This window comes from Psammomys obesus, unplaced genomic scaffold (genome assembly GCF_907164565.1).
Source record: "Psammomys obesus unplaced genomic scaffold, mPsaObe1.curated_primary_1811, whole genome shotgun sequence".
NCBI lineage: Eukaryota > Metazoa > Chordata > Mammalia > Rodentia > Muridae > Psammomys > Psammomys obesus.
Window position 1 is genome coordinate 17,949,615 of NW_026594428.1, and position 25,849 is coordinate 17,975,463.

At 40.1% G+C, this 25,849-nt stretch overlaps 1 protein-coding gene across 2 annotated transcripts in view; it reads left to right on the forward strand.

Moving 5' to 3' along the window:
- The window catches only part of Ctnnd2 (catenin delta 2), an 894,554-nt gene that overhangs the window by 658,423 nt on the left and 210,282 nt on the right, over nt 1–25,849 (forward strand). For both annotated transcript variants that reach the window (XM_055618984.1, XM_055618985.1), the window contains exon 11: nt 15,938–16,151. In XM_055618984.1, the coding sequence (XP_055474959.1) occupies nt 15,938–16,151 (214 nt within the window). The remainder of the gene's footprint in view (nt 1–15,937; nt 16,152–25,849) is intronic.

Here is a 25,849-nt window from a genome sequence, read left to right on the forward strand (position 1 = left end):
TCTATCTATCTATCTATCTATCTATCTATCTATCTATCTATCTATCTGTCTCTCTGTCTATCATCCATCTATCATCTATCTATCATTGACCTATATCTAATCTATATCTATCTATCTATCTATCTATCTATCTATCTATCTATCTATCATCTATCTGTCTCTCTATCATCCATCTATCATCTATCTATCATTGACCTATATCTAATCTCTATCTATCTATCTATCTATCTATCTATCTATCTATCTATCTATCTATCTACCTATGTCTCTATCTATCTGTGTCATATGTTGGGTCTCATGTATCATCCTCTGGCTTCTTACTATTTAGTCAACCAATTTTCTAACCCATCTGAATTTACTTTATGCAGATTTGAAGAATGGAAGGTGACCTTCCTCTGCTGTGTGATCCTGTTTCCATTAATTCTGGGTTAAACCCCTGCTGTCTCAGGACCACATCCTAAATTACTTTTAATATGTGGATCTTTTGGGGTTTCTTCTTGTGTTTTCTTTTCTTGCTGTCCATGGACTCTTTGTCCATTGCTGTACTGTTCTGATGATTGGAGCTTTAGACTGTGTTCATCCTTCCAGAATCCTCTAGTTTCCCTATGATTTTTCCCTGTGTTAATTCTTCTAGGTGATTTTTACTGTCATACTGTAAAAAAACAACTTTGAAACATAAATTGACTTTGGATTAAAAGAGCCTTAGTTTTCATTCCTCTGTGAGCAAAGGAAGGTCTTAGAGTCATGCAAGGTTTCAGGAATGTGGTCCTTTGGACTCATTTATTCACAGATACCGTTTTGTAACTCAGTAACATATTTAAAGTTTCTCAACACAAAGCCCTTAATATTGGTTTATTTCTACAGCATTCTATATACTGTGGTCTATCTTCTAAATAAAATTTTGATTCTTTTTAATGCACATACATATATGTAACTATAGAGAGAGATACAGTGAGATAAGGAAAGTCTTCAATTTTCAACCTTATTAAGCTTCTATCTTGCTGGATTCCCTAATTAATTCCTAAAACATTTTCACATGATTTGATAATTGTGAATCTGTCTTCCGGTGTGCTTACTAACCTGTTTCAGGTTTGTCAGTCTTGCGGATCTTTTCATTCATAACAGCCAATGCTTAGTCACTAGCATTCTCTTGCTATTTTTCATTTAAAATGGGGACAATTCTTTTTGTTTTGTTTTGTTTTTTAACTTTATTTATTTGGTTGTTCACTTTACATCCCAATCATAGTCCTTGTTCTCCTCTCCTCCCAGTCCTCCCTTCCCTCCCATTTCTCCCCTCCCCCTTGCCTACCCCTGAGGAAAGGTCCGGACACTAACTCACTCCAGCACTTCAAGTAGCTTCAGGACTGAGCACATCCTCTTCCACGGTGGTGGCCTGGCATGGCAGCTCCACCAGGGGAGAGTGAGCGAAGCATGCAACAGAGTCCATGTCAGAAACAGCCCCCACTCGCCTTACTAGGGAGTCCACTGTGTAGGGGGCCTCAATCAAGTCCATACATGGTCCTTAGTTGGTGTTTCAGTCTCTGAAGGCTCCTCTGGGACCAGGCAAGTTGGCTTTGTTGGTCTTCTTGTGAAGCTCTTGTCCATCATGTGTCCTTCCATCCTTTTCTCAATGCTTCCAAGGCTCCCTGTGCTCTGCCCAAACTTTGGCTGTGAGTCTCAGCGTCTGTTTTGATCCTTTGCTGAGTGGAGGCTCTCAGAAGACAGCTATGCTAGGTTTCCATCTGTAAGCCTAGCAGAGTGTTGTTGTTAGTGCCAGGGGTAAGCTCTCTGCCATGAGTTGGGTCTCAGGTTGGACCAGGGATTGGTTGGACATTTCCTTCATCTCTGCTCTATCTTTATCCCTGTGCACCTTGTAGGTGTGCCATGTAAATGCATAGTAGCAATGATTGCTACGGGTCAAGCTCAAGTCTAATGGATCTGCTCACAGAGTCTTAAAGCAAGTGCTCCCAAAGGCGAACTTAAGCTCCAGAGAGAAGCTCAAGTAAAGAAGCCCAAAAAACAGCCCAGAGCAGAGGCTACTCCCTGTGGAGAAAAGTGTGTGCCCTCCTGGTAGGACAACACCAGCACCTCCCTGATCCTGGGTAATTTAAAATTAGAAGTTTTCTGGAAGAAAAGGAGAAATAAGCAAGAAAGACTTAACCAATATTAAGCACAAGTGCAGTGAGAGCAAGCCTGTCCTTGATGTGAACTGTTAAGGGCAAAGCCCTCTTTATCATGTTCTTCACATGCATGATTGTATAATAGGCATTCTACACAATGCCTACAATTGTGGGATGACAGATTGTCCTGAGTGATATAATAACCCATCTGTCAGTCATTAAAGACCTGCTCTGTTATCACTGCTGGGGCTACCTCATTCTTTCTCCTGTGTCATAAAGAGAACCCAGAACATACCTCAGGTCCTGTGACTCATGCTTTCTTGAACTATTTTCATGCTGCAGAGGTTTTTTTTTTTTCCTGCTGTTGATAAATTTCTTCTTAGATAATTGGGACGATGGCTCAGTAAGACCATTTGTTGACCAACCATGAAGACCTCACTCATGTAAAATGCTAAGTGTGACCTTAAGCACAGAGCTGTGGAGGATGACACAGAAGGGTATTCCAGCTACCAGCCCAGCGCCGAGTTAAATGAAAGAGCCTCTCTCAAAGGAACAAGTACAGAGTTATAGAGCAGGACACCCGAATTCATCTCTGGCTTCCTTGGTGTATACTGATGGGTCCATCTGCACCCATATATGCATACTCACACAATCTATACATATGCTACTATGTATTTTGTCCAGTTTATAGCTTGACACAAAAAAAATTAGATATCCTTTCATGGGACACCCTGAGACCTCTTCAATGTAAACAACTTGGGGAATCATCTACTATTTTTTCTTGTATTTTTTAAAGGAGGCCTGTCTATGACTGCATTAAAGAGTAAATAAAGCTGTGACCATCTTTGGGGTTCAGTTATTCTGATCACTGAGGATTGTATGGAGGTATGGAGGATGTAAGATCCCAGCCCTCAGGAAGGTAGCCAAGGTAGCACTTGGCCTCGATGTTTGCTTCACTGGCAGGCAGCCAACTGCTCATACACTCACACCTGACCTTACCTCATTCTTCCACAGTGTAACCGCCCAGAAATCATTACTGTCATTATTGTCAGCAAGAGGAGAATTGAAGACAGAGTCCTATAATGAGTGGATGGGGAAGGGATTTCTTTGTGGTGTTATTTTTGTGTCTTTGCAGTATCTTATGTAAGTGTATCACTGTGTGGAAGGTAATGATTCATGGTCAGTCCAGGGCTTTCCCCTCTTCTCTTATCTCCATAAATGATGGGACCCTGAAGTGACGTGAACTTGAAAGTTAACACAGCAGTAAAATAGATCATTTCAGAGGTTCCCATGAGAAATGGTTTTCAGTTATAGACAAAAACTCTTACTAATATTTACTGTAGTAGAAACTACTTCCCTTAAGTGAAAGGTAATGTAAAGGGATTAAAAACGTCAGCATCTCTTTTCCAAGGTTTTGTTTTTTCTTTTTGGTCACATGTTCCCAAAGAGCCTCTGTGATTCTCTTCTCTGATGCCAGTGCCAACGGAGAAAGGACACATCGATGGCATTGGCATGTGTGTTGAGACCTGCAGGGTGACAAGGTTTCTATGAATCATGGGGACTTTAGAGTTGATGCTTACGTGGAAAGAATAAAAAAAATAACAAATGTGAATGTACCTGTAGAATTGTCTTCTCCTCCGGTATCCCTCTGTGCTGTCTCATTTGCCTTTCCAACAATTCCCTGAGTAGGCAGGGCAGAAATCCACACTTAACAATAGAAAAAAAAAGTTTGTGCCAGATGCAGATGTAAATGAAACTTGAAACACTCTACATCCACCACCAAGGCACATGAGTAGTTTCTGGGGAAGTCTGTAAGATGGAAACTTCTGGGCCATTCACATTCTTATTGAGGGCATGGGATGCTTTAGTTTTGCTTTCTCACTTACTTCATGGATGTTACTTTGCTCATGAAATGGAAAGTGATCTTCTTTATAGTCTATTTTTTTTTTCTTTTTAGTTACATTTTGTTAACTCTGTGTCCCAGCTGTATCCCGCTCCCTCATTCCCTCCCCAACCCCACACTCCCTCCCTGGTCTCCTCCCTGCCCCTTTCCAAGTCCCCTGATAGGGGAGGACCTCCTCCCCTTTCATCTGACCCTGTTTTATCAGGTATCTTCAGGGCTGGCTGCAAAGTCCTCCTCTGTGGCCTAACAGACTGCTCCTCCCCTGGGGTGGGGGTCAAACAGCCTGCCCTTGAGATCCTATTAGAAATAGTCTGTGTTCCCCTTACTTTGGAAAACTACTTGGTTACTGAGCTACCACAGGCCACATCCGAGCAGAAGTTCTAGGTTATATCCATAGATGGTCCTTGGTTGAGTGTCAGTCTCAGAAAAGACCCTGTGCCCAGATATATTTGGTCCTTGTGGAGCTCCTATCCTTTCCATATCATACTAACTTCCCTTCTTTCATATGATTCCCTGCACTCTGCCGAGGGTTTGGTTATGAGTCTTAGTGTCTGCTTTGAAACACTGCTAGGTAGAGTCTTTCAGATGCCTTTTGTGATAGACTCCTGTCATAAGTTCAATGCACATCCCATTTGTCTTTCTAAATGAGGATTAATCACCTTCGCCTGTGTCCACTTTCTTGATTATCTTCTTTAGGTGTGTAGATTTCATTATGTTTATCATGTCTTGTAGGTCTATATAAGCGAGTATATACCAAGTTTGTCTTTCTCCTTCTGGGATACTTCACTCAGAATGATCTTTTCTAGATCCCACCACTTGCCTGCAAATTTCATGATTTCTTCCTTTTTGATTGCTGAGTAGTATTCCATTGTGTAAAAATACCACAGTTTCTGTATCCATTCCTCCGTTGATGGACATCTGGGTTGTTTCCAAGTTCTGGCTATTACAAATAAAGCTGCTATGAACATGGTTGAACAAATGTCCTTGTTGTGTACTTGAGCAAATTTTGGGTATATACCTAGGAGTGGTATAGCTGGGTCTTGAGGTAGCACTACTCCTAGTTGTCTGAGAAAGCGCCAGATTGACTTCCAGAGTGGTTGAACCAGTTTACATTCCCACCAGCAATGGAGGAGGGTTCCCTTTTCTCCACAACCTCTCCAGCATGTGCTATCACTTGAGTTTTTCATCTTGGCCATTCTGATGGGTGTAAGGTGATATCTCAGGGTCGTTTTGATTTGCATTTCCCTAATGGCTAATGAGGTTGAGCATTTCTTTAAGTGTTTCTCTGCCATTCGACGTTCCTCTTTCGAGAATTCTCTGTTTAGCTCTGTTCCCCATTTTTTAAGTAGATTACTTGGTTTGTTGCTTTTCTGCTTCTTTAGTTCTTTATATATACTTGATATTAGCCCTCTGTCAGATAAAGGGTTGGTGAAGATTCTTTCCCAATCTGTAGGCTGTCTATTTGTTTTGATGACAGTGTCTTTTGCTTTACAGAAGCTTTTCAGTTTCATGAGGTCCCATTTATTGATTGTTGCTCTTAGAGCCTGTGCTGTTGGTGTTCTGTTCAGGAAGTTGTCTCCTGTGCCAATGAATTCTAGGCTGTTTCCCACTTTTTTTTTCCAGCTGATTTAGAGTATCTGGTTTTATGTTGAGGTCCTTGATCCACTTGGACTTTAGTTTTGTGCAGGGTGATAGATATGGATCTATTTTCATTTTTCTGCATGTAGACATCCAGTTGGTCCAGCACCATTTGTTGAAGATGCTGTCTTTTTTCCATTGAATGGATTTGGCTTCTTTGTCAAATATTGAGAATTCATAGGTGTGTGGGTTTATTTCTGGGTCTTCTATGCGATTCCATTGATCCTCCTTTCTGTTTCTATGCCAATACCATGCAGTTTTTATTACTGTTGCCCTGTAGTACAGCTTGAGATCGGGAATGGAGATACCTCCAGATGATCTGTTGTTGTACAGGATCGTTTTGGAGATTCTGGGTTTTTTGTTTCTCCATATGAAGCTGAGAATCTTTTTTTCAAGGTCTGTAAAGAATTGAGTTGGTATTTTGATGGGAATTGCATTGAATCTGTAGATTGCTTTTGGCAGGATGGCCATTTTCACAATGTTAATCCTACCAATCCATGAGCATGGGAGATCTTTCCATCTTCTGAGATCTTCTTCAATTTCTTTCTTCAAAGACTTGAAGTTTTTCTCAAATAGGTCTTTCACTTGCTTGGTTAGAGTCACACCAAGGTACTTTATGTTGTTAGTGGCTATTGTGAAGGGTGTTGTTTCCCTAATTTCTTTCTCAGCCTTTTTGTCTTTGGTATACAAGAGGGCCTCTGATTTTTTTGAGTTGATTTTGTATCCTGCCACTTTGCTGAAGGTGTTTATCAGCTGAAGAAGTTCTCTGGTTGAATCTTTGGGGTCGCTCATGTATACTATCATATCATCTGCAAATAGTGACACTTTGACCTCTTCCTTTCCAATTTGTATCCCCTTGATCTCCTTTAGTTGTCTTATTGCTCTGGCTAGGACTTCAAGTACAATGTTAAAGAGATATGGAGAGAGTGGGCAGCCTTGTCTTGTCCCTGATTTCAGTGGGATTGATTTAAGTTTCTCTCCATTGAGTTTGATGTTGGCTATAGGCTTGCTGTATATTGCCTTTACTATCTTTAGGTATGTGCCTTGTATCCCTGATCTCTCCAAGACTTTAAACATAAATGGGTGCTGGACTTTGTCAAATGCTTTTTCAGCATCTAAGGAGATGATCATGTGGTTTTTCTCCTTCATTTTGTTTATGTGGTGGATTACATTGATGGATTTCCGTATGTTGAACCACCCTTGCATTCCTGGGATGAAGCCTACTTGGTCATGGTGGATGATATCTTTGATGTGTTCTTGGATTCGGTTTGCAAGTATTTTATTGAGTATTTTTGCATCAATGTTCATAAGAGAGATAGGTCTGAAGTTCTCTTTTTTTTGTTGGATCTTTGTGTGGTTTAGGTATCAAAGTGACTGTGGCTTCATAGAATGAGTTTGGTAGTGTTCCTTCTGTTTCTATTTTATGGAATAGTTTGTGGAGAATTGGTGTTAGTACTTCTTTGAAGGTCTTGTAGAATTCTGCGCTGAAGCCATCTGGTCCAGGGCTTTTTTTGGAGGGGAGACTGTTAATGACTGCTTCTATTTCCTTGGGAGATATAGGACTATTCAGTCTTTCTACCTGATCTTGACTTAATTTTGGTAGATGGAATCTGTCAAGAAAGTTATCCATTTCATTTAGATTTTCAAATTTTGTGCCATATAGGCTTTTGTAGTATGACCTAATAATCGTTTGGATTTCCTCAGTGTCTGTAGTTATGTCCCCATTTTCCTTTCTGATTTTGCTGATTTGTATGGTTTCTCTCTGCTTTTTAGTTAGTTTGGCTAAGGGTTTGTCTATCTTGTTGATTTTCTCAAAGAACCAGCTTTTTGTTTCATTGATTCTTTGGATAATTTTATTTGTTTCTAATTGATTGATTTCTGCCCTTAGTTTGATTATTTCCAGCCATCTGCTCCTCTTGGGTGTATCTGCTTCTTTTTTTTCTAGGTTTTTCAGTTGGGCCATTAAGTTGTTTGTATGTGATGTTACAGATTTCTTCTTGTAGGCACTTAGTGCTATAAATTTTCCTCTGAGCACTGCTTTCAATGTGTCCCATAAATTTGGGTATGTTGTGCCTTCATTTTCATTGAATTCTAGAAAGTCTTTAATTTCTTTCTTTATTTCTTCCTTGACCCAGCTGTCATTGAGTAGTAAGTTGTTCAGTTTCCATGTGCGTGTCGGCTTTTTGTTGTTTCTGTTGTTGTTGATGTCCAGCTTTAGTCCATGGTGGTCAGATAGTATACAAGGGATTATTTCAATCCTTTTGTATCTGTTGAGGCTTGCTTTGTGACCAACTATATGGTCTATTTTGGAGAAGGTTCCATGCGGTGCTGAAAAGAAGGTGTACTCTTTTGAGTTTGGGTGAAAAGATCTGTAGACATCTATTAGGTCCATTTGATTTAGGGATTCTGTGAGTGCTTTCATTTCCCTATTTGGTGTCTGTCTGGTTGATCTGTCCCTTGATGAGAGTGGGGTGTTGAAGTCTCCCACTATTAAGGTATTAGGATCAATGTATGATTTAAGCTTTAATATTGTTTCATTTATGAATGTAGGTGCTCTTGTATTTGGGGCATAGATATTCAAAATTGTGATGTCCTCTTGTTGGATTTTTCCTTTGATGAGAATATAGTGGCCCTCCTTATCTTTTTTGATTAACTTGGGTTGAAAGTCTATTTTATTAGATATTAGGATGGCTACTCCAGCTTGTTTTCTGGAACCATTTGCTTGAAAAACATTTTTCCAGCCCTTTACTCTGAGGTAGTGTTTATCTTTGTTGCATAGGTGTGTTTCTTGGATGCAACAGATTGTTGGGTCCTGTTTCCGTAACCATTCTGTTAGCCTGTGTCTTTTTATTGGTGAGTTGAGTCCATTAATATTGATAGATAATATTGACCAATGCATGTTAGTTCCTTGTGTAATGGAGTCGATGATCTTACCTTGTTTCATTGCTTGTTTTCTTTTCATTTTTGTTGGGACATTATCTGTATGCCCTGTTTTCTTGGGTGAATTCGTTTTCGTTGGATTGGAGTTTTCCTTCTAGTATCTTCTGTAGGGTTGGTTTGCTGTATAGATATTGCGTAAATTTAGTTTTGTCATGGAATATTTTGTTTTCTCCATCTATGTTGATTGAAAGCTTTGCAGGGTATAGTAGTCTGGGTTGACATTTGTGATCTCTTAGAGTCTCCATGATGCTTGCCCAGGCCCTTCTGGCTTTCATAGTTTCTGATGAGAAGTCTGGTGTGATTCTGATAGGTCTACCTTCATATGTTACTTGGCCTTTTTCCCTTGCTGCTTTTAATATCTTTTCTTTGTTCTGTAGATTTAGTGTTTTGACTATGATGTGACGTGATGTGTTTCTTTTCTGGTCTAGTCTATTTGGTGTTCTGTAGGCCTCTTGTATATTTATGGACATCTCTTTCTTTAAGTTGGGAAAATTTTCTTCTATGATTTTTTTGAAAATATTTTCTGGACCTTGGAGCCTGGAGTCTTCTTTTTCATCAATTCCTATTATTCTTAGATTTTGTCTTTTCATAGCATCCTTGATTTCTTGGATATTTTGTGATTGGAATTTTTCTGATTTTACTTTTTCTTTGAGAGAAGTATCAATTTCTGCAAGTGTGTCTTCAGCTCCAGAGATTCTCTCTTCCATCTCTTGTATTCTGTTGGTGATGCTTACTTTTGTGGTTCCTGATCTTTTCTCCAAGTTCTCCAGCTCAAGAGTTTTCTCACTTTGTGTTTTCTTTATTGATTCTAATTCTGTTTTCATGCCTTGCACCATTTCTTTCATGTGTTTGAATTTGGATTCCTGTCTCTCTACGATGGACTCTATTTCTTTGTTCATTTCCTTTTTGTATGCCACTAATTTCTTCTCTACTTGTGCCTCTATTTGTTTGGCTATGTTTGCCTGTGTTTCTTTAAGGGTTTTGTCTATTTCTTCTTTCTTTACCTCCAATTGACTGGCCATCTCTTTGAAAGATTTGTTCATTTCCTCCTTATGAGCCTCAAATAATTGAGCAAGCATGGCTTTAAGGTCATTTTCCTGTGCTTCTGATGAATTGGAATATCCATCGATTTTGGGGTTTGCTGGTGAAGTCATGATGTCCTGATTTATGTTGGAAATGTTCTTTCGCCTACCCCTGGCCATTGGCTTATCTGAGACCTTCCCTGTTTGTTTTTGGATTCAGCCGATCAGACTGGTACTGTCTCTCTCTCGAGTCTGGAGAATTCTTCAGGAAGTTGAGAGAGGTCCCGTGTCCTTAGCGTATGCTGAGGACTAGCTGTACCTGTGGGAGGAAAGTACGCAGGCGCAAACAGAGGCAAATGCAAGCGTGCGTGCGTGTGTGTGTATATGTGTGTGTGTGTGTGTAAGTGGGTGTGGGCGTGTGTCTCGAGGGACAGAGTGATGGCTAATGTTGAACCCTTGAGTGTGTGGGAGGGGCTCTGCAATGTATATGTCGCAGGCGCTAGTGATGATCGCAGCGCAATTTCTGGCATTAACTGCCTTAACTCCTCAATTAGACCCACAGAGCAGGAACTTCAATGTTCCAAGTGCCCCTCTGTTTCCCAAAGTGGGTATATGGGTGGGAGGGGGTTCGATGCCTGGCTTCTGTTTTAGAAGAAGCCAGGATCAGTGGAGCTGCAGATTCTCAAGGGTGCACTCACTTACAGGCAGGACACTTGGCAGAGATCGGCGTATCTGGGCTGTCTGCTCTCTGGTTTGGCCCTGCTTCTTTGATGTGCTCCGCCAGTTCCGTGCTGCTGTCACTGCCAGGTTATGAGGTCTTGCTGCAGCTGGAGATTTCAGGGTGGTCACGTCAGTGGGAATCGGGGTAACCAGCCTTTCTGTTCTCTGGTTTGGCCCTGGTTAGTCTTAAACTGGAGGGCTGATGTGCCCCGCCAGCTCAGTGCTGCTCCGCTGCTAGGTTAGAAAGTCCCGCTGTAACTGGAGACTGGGTTGCTAGTCCAGATGCTTTCTGGGAAGTCCTGGGGTCTCTTAACTGTGCTCTCCAAGCTTCGGAGGCCCAGCGCCTGGTGTGTCTAGCTTGTATGGCGTTTCTGTCTGGTTTTGGTGAGTATATAGCGTATTCTCTGTCACTGTGGTATTGGGCGGGCCGTACCGTCAGTGATCGCGATCCTGCGGAGCTAGTATGGCGTCTAGCAGACTCGGGCCCTGGGAGGATGGTGCAGCTGCCGCTCGTGAATCTGGGGCTCCGAGACACAGTACTGCTGGCCTTTGCCGATAAAGGACTTGGGGCTCAGCCTCAGTGGCTGCAGGCCCCAGGCAGTTAGGTCTGCGCTGAGAAAGGCGAGTCTGCTGTGCCGAGGAGGAGGGAGGTCTGGGGGAGGGGAGTGCCGAGAGATCAAAGGATCGTTTCTCACCTTCCCCAAACAAGTCCCTGGGTGACCCGAGACCAAGGTTTTCACCTCCGGCGATGTTCCCTGTTGTTTAGAAAGTCTCTCCGTTGTTTCCCTGGCTTCAGAAGTTCTTCCACTCATCAACTCAGAACTTTTTCTCTTCCACAGCTTGGAAACTGTGTGTGTTAGTCGCCATCTTGGCTCCGCCCCCGCTATAGTCTATTTTTTATTTAACAAAAAATACCCTGAGAATGAGAATCTGAGTACTTTTTGAGTAATTCGAGTTCTTTAGAGGAAATACTTTACTTAAATATATAGAGATCTATGTTTGCTCAAAATTACTTATATGCCTTTAAGAAAATCTATTAAGTTCCTGTTAGAAACAGTCCTTGTTCCCCTCACTATGGGAAACCAATTGGTTACTGAGCTACTTGACAAGGGGCACGGTGGAGATGAGGAAGGGAGGGAGGGACTGGGAGGGAATGAGGGATCGGGACATGGCTGGGATACAGAGTTAAAATGTAACTGATAAGAAAAAAATAAAATTGAAAAAAAAAGAAAATCTATTAAGTTGTTGTGACAAGAAAAATGACTATTACACTCTCCTTTACAACACATATTAATTTATGTTTCCTTCTGATGGAAATATACCTAGCAAAAAAATTTCCACTGGAAGTATTTGTATGTGTGTGTGTGTGTATATATATATATATATATATATATATATATATATATATAATTTGTATATATATAATTTATATATATAAATAATTTATATATATATAATTTGTATATATAATGGTCATATCTATCAATACAATTGATTAGAACAATAAAGCTTCTACTGATCTCATTAGCCACATATCAGATGGGATTCTGAATGTATGAGATAATATTTATTAATTTGTGCTAACACCACTTTATAAGGATACAACTAGGAACTGCATTCCTTTCACTGACTACTATATGTTATGTTATTCTATTAGTAAATTAATTTATATATTGATGAAGTAATACATTAAATAAGAGTATCCTTTAACAAGTTGGTTTACAGTTATAGTTCTTTGGCAGATACTCTTTTTGTAAATATTTTTATTATTTCTTTGAGAGTTTTGTGTTTTATGTATTTCAATGGCATTACCCCTTCCCCAACTTCTTCTGAGCCTCTATTCACCTCACTTTGAGCCTTCAGTTTTTAAAAATAATAGTTAAAAGAATCATCAAGTCTAATTTGTGCTGTTCCAATACTCCAGACCATGGCGGACTGAATTAGCAGGGTCATATCTTTAAAGAAAGCTGACGCTCTCTCTCCCACTAGCTATCAGTTGCCAATAACTCCTCACCTATGGGTGAGACTTCATGCCTGCCTCCCCTGCTCCATGTCAGAAGCTTGCTCAGGTGTTGTGCATGCTGTCACAATGACATATCACTCTATCTGTAGATTAGTGCCATCTCTCGCCCCCATCAGAGAGGCTTTTACTTGCAGTAGATACATATTAACACAAAGACCTAGAACTGTTCAATTTGAAGATAATAAGGAAGGCAGTATGCCGCACACCTTTAATTCCAGCACTCAGTAGTCAGAGGAAAGCAGATCTCTGAGTTTAGGGCTAGTCTGGTCTATAGAGTGAGTTCTAGGACATCCACAGCCACACAGAGAAACCATGTCTTGAGAAACAAAAACAAAAGAGAGAAAGAGAGGACAAGAGGCCGCAGAGTGCTTAGTCCAAATGACACATCTGTATTACACCCCAGGTGTGAAAAAAGAAACCTATAAGATCCAGAGATTGTGGATGAATTCAAGAAAACAATATCTTCTGGACATGTAATATTTCTTGAATACTTTGTTAAACAATTCACAGATCTTATTTAATCATGAGACCAACTCTGTGAAGTGTTCCTGTGTTGTCCCTGTTTATATACATGTAAATTTTTAGAAGGTACAGAGAAGCCACAAATTGAACTCTGGGGAACCATAATGCTACACTAATGCTCCATCTCTGATACATAATATAAAAATAAATATAATTCATCTTGATTTTTCTATTAGGCAAAGATGCAAGTTGTTTCACATAGTTAGGGGAGAGAAAGAGCAAGTGGTGAGATTCTCTTCCAAATTCTTCAAAATAGCTTCTACCGTCTAACTAAAATACACTCTAGCCTTTATGAAGTATACTTGCCCATTACTCAAAGGGAAGTACATGAGCATATGTTAATTCAGATTCTTTCAAAACATCCATTGCTTCACTGATTTCATTTCATAAGCTTAGTATTCAGAAGCATAAGGATCTCGAGTTCAAGACCAACCTGGGCTACTTTAAAAAAATAAAGAGGAAAAAAATGACATATGGAATAAATAGTTTATTTTTTCCTACAGTTGCAGAGAGAGGGAGAGAGAGACAGAGAGAGAGAGAGACTATAATGGCATGGTGGCATGATAGAAGGCAGCTAGAGCATGCTGAAAGGTGGAGCAAGGCTGACCCTCAAAGCCCACACCCGTTAGCATACTCCTCTAGCAAAGCGTCTCCTAAATGTTTCATAACCTCCCCATACAGTGCAACCAACTGGGACCAAGTGTTCAAATAGATGAGTCTATGGGGGACATTCTCATTCAAACAATCAGAGTCCCATATTCTTAGAGAAGACTCAGCTTCAAGAAAGCAAAGGATTTTCATTTAGATCTTCTGACTAAAAATGTAAAAAAACAAAAGATTATTGTCCAAGTTAGATTTCTCTATATAGATTAAAGTAGAACTTAAAAATCTAACAGTAAATTTAGTCATATAGTATTATATATAGGGTTAAACATAAAAGACTATCTTCTGTTTTAATGAGGAGTTCACAATACATTCATCTGAATTTGTTTTCCCTTATAATGAGTTGACATAATATTTTGTATATTACTTTAGTAAGACACACAAATTTGAATTGTATTATCACAAATGAAAAATAGTTACAACATTAAAAAAAAAATAACTGATTGATTTACTCTCTCTTTTAAAAAAAAAAATCTATCCCCGATAGGTTCACCATATGGTTAGATTTCTTTCTTTCTTGATGGTTTCACCATTATGTGAAGCCAGAGAATTGTAAAGCGCAAAACACATATGCAAATACACCTGTAGAGGAAAAAAAGGGCATTCTTTTCACCCTTTCTGTACACACAGATTACCCCTCTGTGGAGAGGTAATGAGTGGCTGGGGCTGTAACATAGATTGGCTCAGTTCAGGTCGCACACATAGCTCTCCTGAATGCTACCACCCAAGTTCAGGGTAAAGTTGTTAAGGTAGGGTACTGTTTCTGGTCCCATTGTTTCTTTTTAAAATCAGTTCAGTAACCTTCTGTGGTAACCTGTAGTAAGCTGCAGGCTGTGGAGACGGTGGGGGTAGGCGAAGGAACCCAGCATTCACTCAGAAGGCCTCCCCTCTGGCTTCTCTGGTGCTTTTCCCATGGGAGGGAACACACGAGGCACTGCATCATCCTCTCCAGATAAGTGGGTTCTGTGAGCACTGTAAGGCGTTCTTCTCTCTCTGTTTGTGTTTTGCGGATGAGTGGAAACCCTTGCTGTCGGCTCTTAGAGTCAGCGGTGTGCCACCTTGTGCGCATGAAGCCTGCCCTTCCTACTTGTGTAAGCTGGTGTAAGAATTGCCGCTGGAGATCCCTGCATACATCCTTGACTGTTCACAAAGGGCCTTTTTTTTTCCTTTACAGGACATATTACTCAATTTTGAAAAGCAGTGTTTTAGCAAATCTGTAGAACCTGATTGTAGCAAGTCATGTATTAATTAATCCTCCTCACGCATTCAGTATGTATGTGGTGAGCATTTACTGTGAGCATGGCATTGCACTTGGGATAAAAACATATGGGTGAAACAAACAAAGCACAGTCCTACGGGACTTTGGGGAGTAGGTTGCACAGATTGCAGCTTGAAGCAGTGTGCTTAAGCACCGTTGAGAGAATGGCAGGATGCAGCCATGTGTCTTAGCAAATTGTGCGATGAATACATATCTCAGAATATGAAAATTAAATTGTGGAGGTGTCAATCTTTCAAACCCTAGTAACACTGAAGTCTAAAGAAAGAGAAGTCCTCATGAGTGAATCAGGTGATTTCTCCACACAAATGCAGCAGTGTTCAGATGACGATTTCATGAAGGAGTCGAGGTATTAATTAGCCACTTTGTTCTCTTTTCAATTTAAATATTTAAGTTGCCCCCAGTGTCAATGAGTAGCAAAAAGAACATATGTCTGGAAACATATAACAAGGACATGCCTTGCATTCATCTTTAGAAGATTATGATTTTCTTTCAGCCACTAGAACGCTAAAATGTAATGAGTTTTTCACTGTTAATCAAAGATTTAAGTCATGCCATCCTTGGTCACTCATGCTGTGCCTGTCCCTATGAGTGACTTTATTGCATCCCCAGAGCTTCTGAGACAAAGCCCCTGTGTCATTTATTTCAGAGTCTCATCTAGTTCCAGTGCCTTGTATGTATGTTTAGTGTTTTCCTGTTAAGTAAAACACTTCCAATGTTTTCCTTCAGTGCTGCTGCTCTTTGACTCAGCAGTAAATTTAGTTAAGTCTCAGGAATCATTCTAACTCTGTGAGCATCTGACAATTTTTTTAAAGAAATGCTTGAGGCACCCATTATGAAGTTACAATCACCTTTCCAAGATTCCAAGATAAAAGTTGTACATTTAAATTTCTTATTGGTAGTGCATTCAATTTCTTATTGGTGGAATACTAAAACGATTGCAGGCGATGAGATCCAGGAAGAACAGTTAGCTGTTTTCTTTCCTTTTCATGATTCTTAATTCAAATCAGTAAAGTTGTCTGCAGTACTTTTTCGAAGGAAAACAGTGCTTGGGCTCAAGTGGTGAAACCAGAGTCTCCAAGGCCAAAGCTGTGTCCCTTATTCTTTCAGATAAGGAGACAAGGAGGAATACAGCTCCTGGTGGACCTGCTGGATCACCGGATGACAGAAGTCCACCGTAGTGCCTGTGGGGCTCTGAGGAACCTGGTGTATGGAAAGGCCAACGATGATAACAAAATTGCCCTGAAAAACTGTGGTGGTATCCCAGCGCTGGTGAGACTCCTTCGCAAGACCACAGACCTGGAGATCCGGGAGCTGGTCACAGGTTAGACTTCTGAATGATTCTGTTAAATCTTGAGATACTTGTTAACTTTCCAACCCAGTAGCAAATGTATGAACCCAGTATTACCACTCAGAGCCTCTCAGTGCTGATAACATAGTCATTCTCCTCTTGTATTTTCAAATGACTGAGTAAAATACCATCAAAGGTAACATGTAGGTTGATCATATTCAATTATTAGAATCCAGTAAGTGTACTTATCATAAAATTCTGTGATCTTACTTCAGTCTTTGTCATTTGTTTTAGAAATAGTTGATTATCCAACAATAGCCACAGGCCATCATTGGAGTAACATTAATATAGCTGGTAAAAGGACAAGGCATTTGAGCTGTTGGCAATAAGCCATATGTTCTGATTTATAAATATACTGAACATATTGTATAGTTAGTGTTAATTATTGAGTAAAATACCCCATGCATGCTCAAATTCCCAAAGTTATATTACTGAATATTAAAGAATTGTTTGAAAGTTGACCTGAATGCTTTTCCACATTCATAGAACTTTGGGTTTCAGATGTGATAATAGTAGCTTGCAGAATGATGAGGGTTTAAGGACTGAGAATGTTGAAAACATTCAGCCCATACCTTTCTTGGAAAACTGGACAGAGTAAACATTTACTATTAGCTCTTATGCCTCACTTTGTAAGTGTGCAGTCAGAACTTGTTGGAGTTCTAATGACATACATGTCCCCAGTATGGAGTTTCCAAACTTCTCTGAAGTCCTCTTCTTCATTATGCTCACTACTGTTGTAGGTGACAGTTGGTCTCTGGTTCATTAAAGTACTCCTAAAAGCAAGCATTTAACAAATGAATTACAAATATCATTTCCCAAAAGATCTCTTAATTAACTTCTGTACCATTGCATTGACCTTCTGTCTCAGGTCTAAAATTTTCCTCTATCTATACTGATGAAGTATGTGAAAAATATACATAGCTCAAGCTACTGAATAATAAATAGGCACAAAACGCTAGTCAAAACTCCCAGTTTCAGAGGCAGTCCCTCATCCCATTACTATGTAACCCACTTGTACACTAAACTGCCATGAGCTATATCTGTGCAGGGGTTCTAGGTTATCTCCATGCATGGTTACTTGGTTGTAGTATGAGTCTCTGGGAAGACCCCTGTGTTCAAATTTCTGGTTCTATTGATCACCTCCCCCTGAAGGGGGAGCAGCCTTACCAGGCCACAGAAGATGACAATGCAGCCACTCCTGATATGATCTGATAGACTAAGATGAGAAGGAAGGAGAGGAGGACCTCCCCTATCAGTGGACTTGGAGAGGGGCATGCATGAAGAAGGGAGTGGGAGGGTGGGATAGGGAGGGAAGGAGGGAGGGGCTTATGGGGGGATACAAAGTGAATAAAGTGTAATTAATAAAATAAAAAATCTCCCAGTTTCAGTTCATTTCCTTGAGTTTTCTTCCATCAAGGTAGTTGTTCCATCTTGTCCTGTCCTTCGCTAAGTTTAAACTAGACCCAGATTGCTTCATTCTTTTTTTTTCTTTGTCTTCTCTTGTAACCCTTACTTGCTTGACCCTTACTTGCCTGCTGGCTTCATTTCCTTTTCATTTTTCTACAAGTCGAGCATTTTCCTTGTGAAAATAATTACTGTCAAGGATTAAAGTGTTATTAAAGTAATGCTTCACACTAAACTCAGATGGGTCAGGCAAGGTAAAGTGGTCATTATCAGCATTTTGTGATTTCAAGGACTGTTTTGAGGGGAGTTGCATAATTTAATGTATTCCCTGCCATTATGGTTATGCAAGCCTATCTTTATTTTCATGGGTTGTGTGTTAGTTGGAAGTACCTGGAAGAAAAAGAAACTGGAAGAAAAAGAACTCAGTATGTGTGTTAGAAACCAGATGTTTGGTGTATAAAGATTTTGCTACTGGATGTACAAAACCAGGAGAATAGAAGTTTTGCACAGTACCTTCTGCATATGCTGTACTGTCATTTCATGCTTAGAAAAGATTTGGAATTTAGTCAACTTTGTATTGTCTCCAACACGAAACAGTTATCTGGAAACTGCTTTCAATGGCATTTATCTCATCATCAAAGAAACTGTGTGAAAGATTGAGATGTCTGATAACTTAAGGAGGTAAAAAAAAAATGCAGTGGCCCCATTGCATGGCACATGAGCTGTTGCTGCCATTTGAGGTTGTTATAAAGAAGTTGAAACCGGCTACATCATTTCCCGATGGCTTTTGGAAGGTCTTGGAGACTAGCATTTTAAGCTCAAACAGTGGTATAAATGACTCTGAGCTCTGTTTAGGAAATTTAAAAAGTATACATCCTTAGAAAGTCAAGAAGATTCCACTTGTGGTAAAGCTTGGGCTGTAGGAAGGATGTAGTATTGGCATACATACAGAGACCTCTTCTTACTCTGCTTCTCCTGAGGAGAGCCAAGCAAGCATGTGCTGTGGTAGCCAAAGCTTTATTCACTTTCCTTCCTGAAAAGAGCACTCTTTGCAAAGTCAGTGAAGCAATTACGAACAAAGCCACTCTACTTACGATGTTCTCTGGGTTCCCAGAGACAAGGTGTTATATTCTTACTGCAGCTGAAGTTAGCATTGTAGGTGCTGTTAAATGGCAGTACTTTGGCCACAGTACCATTCCGCAGAGAGAATGGGAAGAAAGCACCTCTGTTGACAGACATGTGCAGAGAATTGGATGCTGAGAGCAAAAAGCCTTCTAAGTTTTCCCAATAGCAGAGACTTGAGGATTCCAGGAAAGCTGCAGGACTCAGCTGACTATTGTTTTGACATCACACAAGTTGAGCTTCCCCATCCAAGAAAAAGGAAAATGAAATGAATTAAATGAATCTGAGAGAGCCTTAGAGTCAAATTTTCATAGCCAATACTGGCCCATGGTCATATGCTAAAGAGGGCTTTGACGTGTTGATTCTTTTGGCTCCTGAGAGCTTGAGGAATTCAGTATTTTAGTTCAGCTAATCGAGTTTAAATGCAAGGTCATCAGATCCTCTATTACACCATTTTCTTGTCTTTCATTCTCTTCCTCTGCTCAAGTCCAATAGTCTCTTTGTTAAAGTAAGTCTGACTGTGTGTGCCCAAGAGCTTCACCAGTTCCAGCATCCCTCAAGCACTTTAGAATGTTAGATGTTCTGCTAAGCCCTATTAGCTAGCTAATTCTCCATTTAGAACTCACTGCCTGGGTGAAGCCCTGCTCTGTGTGGCAAGTTCCTGTGCCAAATATGTATAGAGACATCCTGATAATTATGTCTACATTTTATAAGCTTACTTGACAAGACATGAAGAAGTCAGTGTCTATAGAGGGTAGAGGGATGTATAAGAGATGCTTGCTCCATTTCCTTTGCTCCAAGGAGCCTCCATATCTCCTTTTGGGGATGAGGTCAAGTGTCTATGCATGAATTAAGTAAAACTGTGACGTTCAGTTCTCTAGAAGGCATAATACATAATTCATCAAGGACTCATGACATAATACATTATAGGAGATCTGATAGGTTTGGGGAATGATTACTGTCTGATTCTTCCTTCTGCCTCTGAGCTCATACATGAAAGTAAAAGGAAAGGGGGAGGGGTGAGTTCTTTGGAGTCATTCCATGTATATTTATATACTACGATGTGCAGAATTGTAAGATGATTAATATTTAACATGTTTTATAAACAGATGTTTGCATAAAATCAACCTACTAAGTCTTGGAATCAGTGTATGTGTCCAACAGTAGAGAAACAGGAAGAAAAGTGTTATATATACACAATGGAATTTTATTCATCAGTAGAGAACAGAATTATGTTATTCACAGGAAACTGGGTGCAATTTGAAATTATCATATGAAAGAAATTTCTTCAGGTCCAGAAAGAAAATTATCATCTTTTCTTTCACTTGTAGATCATACAAATTTCTATAGATATATAAAATTGCATGTGTATATATGACAGAAAAGCAGAAATGAAGTCTCTAGGGAAACTAAAGGGATTCACAGGAGAGGGAGGGATGAGTGGAGACATGACATGGTCAAGTGCCTTACATGCTTGCATTAAAATGTCCACATGAAATGCATCACCATGTGCCAAGGTGTATACACCAATTTAAAAAAGAAACTGAGGAAGCCGAAATATAAACAACAGAAGGCTAAAATAAAGCAGCCACCTTACAGTTCTTAAATTACTTATTAAATAAATCTTGGAAAACTGTTTGAACAATAATAAAATGTAAAGATAAACATTTCTGCATGCATCAGGCAACCATGAATGCTGGAAAATAGCCTCCTGAGCACATCGTAGCTTCGTCTCACAAGCAGCCTGTGTTTTCTCAGTGCCTAGTAGGCCTGGGAATACATAATTTTCCTCATATATAATAACTATGATGAGATAATGATCACCATTGTATTTAACCCCAGCTGAAGTTATTCTCTGCCGCCCATTCCTTACCACGCTTGGGAGCAAACACACCAATTAGAAATGTTGCATGTCCTTAGGGTTTGACTAATGTAAGGTTTTCTCTCTCAAAATGTGCAAATAATCAACATACGTTTTGAAATGCACAACTGAAGTTTTGAGAATGCCTCACAAATCATAATAAAACAGTGTTTATTGGAGCATAAGACTTGGTTAAAAAGTTTTACATTGGTTTAAAGCAAGTATCCTTGGGAGCATCACTTCAACAGTAGGGGGTATTCTGTTTATGCTCTGGGAAACCAAATGCTCTTTTCTTTTAATTAAGTAAGCCTGCCACTGACTCAACCTTGTCAATGACTTTCCTCTTTATTGTTTTTTAAGTTGGCATACAAAGTAATGGGTTTCATTTCAGCATTTTCATATATATTTTAATATGCCATGGCATACACTTCATTCAGATTCATCCTACTACACAATGTTGCCTGCTCCTTCACCTTCCTCTTTATTAGTTTTATTCTTATATTCATTGCTGTTTTGTCTGCATGTGTGTCTGTGTGAGGGTGTCAGATACCCTGCTACTGATATTACAGATAGTTGTGGGTGTGGGGAATTGAACCTGGATCCTCTGGAAGAGCATCCAGTGCTCTTAACTGCTGAGCCACCTTCAGCCCCACATTCCCTATTTGGTTTATTCTCTCCTCGTAAATAGTTTCCCTTTCTTTCATACTATATAGTCTATAACCTGCTCTGCATTCCCTCTTCCTTAAGAGATCTTCCTCCCTGGAAGATCTCTGGAATCCTTCCTGGCTTTATGATCTAAACACACACACACACACACACACACACACAAAAAAAAAAAAAAAAAAAAAAAAATTCAAGTCCTGCACATGGGAGAAAACATATATATTATTAGTTTTTTAAATTTTGGCCAGTGATTTCTATGATTTTGATTTCTTCCTGTATACTCCATACATCCTGTCCCAAAGCCTTACACATCTCGCAACATAAGGGTCTTGCACCCCAGATCTAATACAGAGCATCCTGACTTATAGCATCTTATTCCTGGATCTCTCTCTCTTTTTAATTTAAGTTTATTTTCATAACTTATTTATTTTAATATCCCTATTGTAGCTCCCTCCCTCGTGTCTGCCCAGTCCCACTCTAACTCCCCATCTCTCTTCCTTATTTATCAGAAAGGGGGAGCCTTCCTTCACTACCATCTGCCCCCAGGCTATCAAGTCTGCACCCTCTTCCTCTGTGGCCTGGCAAGGGGCCCCACTAGGGGGAGATGATAAAAAAAGGAGCCAACAGAGTCCTTGTCAGAGAAAGCTCCTGCCCCCTTTGCTAGAGAACTCACACGAAGACTGAGCTGCCTATTGGCTACATCTAAGCAGGACATCCAAGTCCTCTCCATGTATGGTCGTTGGTTGGTGAATCAGGCTCTGCAGGACCCCTGGGCCCAGATTTGTTGGCACTGTTGGCCTCCTTGTGGAGCACCTATCCCCTATGGGTCTTTCTATTCCCTGACTCTTTCCTATGACTCCCTGCACTATGCTGTGATTCTTAGCATCTGCTTGGATCCCCTGCTGGGTGGAGTCTTTCAGAGGACATTCATGGTAGGCTCCCATTCTGTTTCTTCTCTTCAACCACTTCCAGTGTCTAGTCTATTTGCCCTTCTGAATGAGAAATAAGCAACCTTCCAAGGTCCTCCTTGTTATTTGGCTTCTTTAGGTCTGTGGATTGTGGTATGGTTATCCTATATTATATGGATAATATCCGCTTATAACTGAGCATTTACAATGTGTGTCTTTATGGTCTGGGTTACCTCTCTCAGGATGATCTTTCTAGTTCCATCCATTTGCCTGCAAATCTCTTGATTTCCTTGTTTTTAATAACTGAGTATTTCTTTAAATGTTTCTCCACCATTTGCTATTCCTCTGTTGAGAATACTCTGTTTACTTCTATACCCCATTTATTTATTTATTACACTTTATTCACTTTGTATCCTGGCTGTAGCCCCCTTCCTCTTCCCCTCCCAATCATACCCTCCCTCCCTCTTTTCCTCCCAAGCCCCTTCCCCAGTCCACTGATAGGGGAGATCCTCCTCCCCTTCCATCTGATCCTAGTCTATCAGGTCTCATCAGTACTGGCTGCCTTGTTTTTCTCTGTGGCCTGGTAAGACTGCCACCCTACCTTCAGGAGGAGGTGATCAAAGAACCAGCCACTGAGATCATGTCAGAGACAACCCCTGTTCCCCTTACTAGGATACCCAGTTGGACACTAAGCTGCCATGAGCTACATCTATGCAGGGATTCTAGGTTATCTCCATGCATCATTCTTGGTTGGAGTATCAGTCTCAGAAAAGACTCCTGTGCTCAGATGTTTTACTTCTGTTGCTCTCCTTGTAGAGCTCCTGTCCCCTCCAGGTCTTTCATCTCCCCTTTCTTTCATAAGATTCACTGCACTCTGCCCAAAATTTGGCTATGAGTTTCAGCATCTGCTTCAATACCATGCTGGGCAGAGTCTTTCAGAGGTCCTCTGTGGTAGGCTCCTGTCCTGTTCCCTGTCTTCATCTGCTTCTGATGTCTATCCTGTTTGCCTTTCTGAATGATGATTGACCATCTTACCCAGGGTCCTCCTTCTTGCTTAGCTTCTTTAGGTGTACAGATTTTAGTATGTTTGTCCTATATGATATACCTAATATCCACTTATAAGTGAGTATATACCATGTGTGTCTTTCTGCTTCTGTGATACCTCACTCAGGATCATCTTTTCTAGTACCCACCATTTGCCTGCAAATTTCATGATTTTCTTGTTTTTAATAGCGGAGAAGTATTCTATTGTGTAAATGTATCACAAATTCTGCATCCATTCCTCAGCTGAGGGACATCTGGGTAGTTCCCAGGTTCTGGTTGTAACAAATAAAGCTTCTATAAACATTATTGAGCAAATGTCCTATACTTGAGCATATTTTGGATATATGCCTAAGAGTGGTATAGCTGGATCTTGAGGTTCCACTATTCCTAATTGTCCGAGAAAGCACCAGATTGATTTCCAAAGTGATTGTAAAGGTTAACATTCCCACCAGCAGTGGAGGAGGGTTCCCCCTTTTCCACATCCTCTCCAGCATGTGTTGTCACTTGAGTTTTTCATCTGGGCCATTCTGATGGGTATAAGGTGAAATCTCAGGGTCGTTTTGATTTGCATTTCCCTGATGACTAAGAATGTTGAGCATTTCTTTAAGTGTTTCTCTGCCGTTCAGTATTCCTCTATTGACAAATCTCTGTTTAACACTGTACCCCACTTTTCAATTGGATTACTTGATTTGTTGCTTTTTAACTTCTTGAGTTCTTTTTATTTGTATTTTTTATTTTTATGTTAATCACAGGTCATTCACTTGTATCCCAGCCGTAGCCCCTTCCCTCTTTCCCTTCCAATCCCACTCTCCCTCATCTCCTCCCTGCCCCCTTCCAAGTCCACTGATAGGGAAGGTCCTCCTCCCCTTCCATCTGACCCTGGCTTATCAGGTATCTTCAGGACTGGCTGCAGTGTCCTTATCTGTAGCCTAGCAAGGCTGCTCTTCCCTCGGGGGGAAAGGGAAGCTCAATGAGCCAGCACTTGAGTTTATGTCAGAAATAATTCTTGTCCCCCTTACTAGGTTACCCATTTGGGTACTGAGCTACCATGGGCTACATCCGAGCAGGGGTTTTAGGTTATATCCATGCATGTTCCTTGGTTGGAGAAACAGTGTCATAGAAGACCCCTGTGCCCTGATGTATTTTGTCCTTGTGGGGCTCAGGCACATACCTAAACATAGTAAAGGCAATATACAGCAAGCCTATAGCCAACATCAAACTCAATTGAATTCTTTATATATTCTGGACATTAGCCCTCGGTCAGATGTAGGTGAAGATCCTTTCCCAATCTGTAGGCTGTTGTTTTGTTCTGATGACAGTGTTCTTTGCTTTATAGAGGCTTTTCATTTTCATGATGTCCCATTTATTGATTGTTGCTCTTAGAGCCTGTGATGTTGGTGTTTTGTTCAGGAAGTTTCTGTTTATTAAACCACCCCTACATGCCAGGGATGAAGCCTACTTGGTCATGTTAGATGATATCTTTGTTGTGTTCTTGTATTCAGTTTAGGAGGATTTTATTGAGTAATTTCACAACAATGTTCATAAAAGAGATTGGTCTGAAATTCTCTTTCTTTGTTGGGTCTTTGTGTGGTTAAGGTATCAAGGTGACTCTGGGCTTATAGGATGAGTTTGGTAGTATTCCTCCCATTTTTATTTTGTAGAATAGTTTGAAGAGTATTGGTATTAGCTCTCCTTTGAAAGTGTGGTAGAATTCTGCTCTAAAACCATCTGGCCCTGGGCTTGTTTATGGTTGGGAGACTTTTGATGACTGCTTCTATTTCCTTATGTGATATAAGACTAATTTATTTACTTGATCTTGATTCAACTTTGGAAGTGAAATCTATCAAGAAAATTGTCCATTTCAATTTGTAAATTTTGTGGCACATAGGCTTTTGAAGTAAGACCTAACTATTCTTTGGATTTCCTCAATATCTACTGTTATGTCTCTCTTTTCACTCTGATTTTGTGGATTTGGATAGTGTCTCTTTGTTATTTAATTAGTTTGGCTAAAGTTTTGTCTATCTTGCTGATTTTCTTAGAGAACCAGCTCTTGGTTTTGTTGATTCTTTGAATTGTTCTCTTTGTTTCTACTTTATTGATTTCAGCCCTGAATTTGATTATTTCCAACAATCTACTACTCCTGGGTGTATCTGCTGCTTTTTTTCACTGGACTTTCACATGTAGCATTAAGTTGTCTCGAATCTCCTCATCAAGGCACTTAGTGCTATGAACTTTTGTCTGAACATTGTTAGAAGAAAAACTGGGGAAGAACCTTAAACTCATCAGCACAGGAGACAACTTTGCTTTCATTGTGGCCCATCAGCTTGCATATGTTGTGCCTTCATTTTCATTGAATTTTAGGAAGATTTATATGATCTGAAGAAAAACCAGAGTTTTCATCAAATTTTAGGAAGACCTTTCTTTATTTCTTCCCTACCACAGTTATTGAGTAGGGAGTTGTTCAGTTTCCATGTTTCTATAGGCTTTTTGTTATTTCTATTGTTATTGAGGTCCAGCTTTAGTTCATTGTAGTGTGATAGGATACAAGGTATTATTTCAATCTTCTTGTATCTATTGAGGCTTGCTTTGTGACCAACTATATGGTCAATTTTTGAGAAGGTTCCATGAGGTGTTGAGAAGAAGGTAAATTCTTTTGTGTTTAAGAGAAA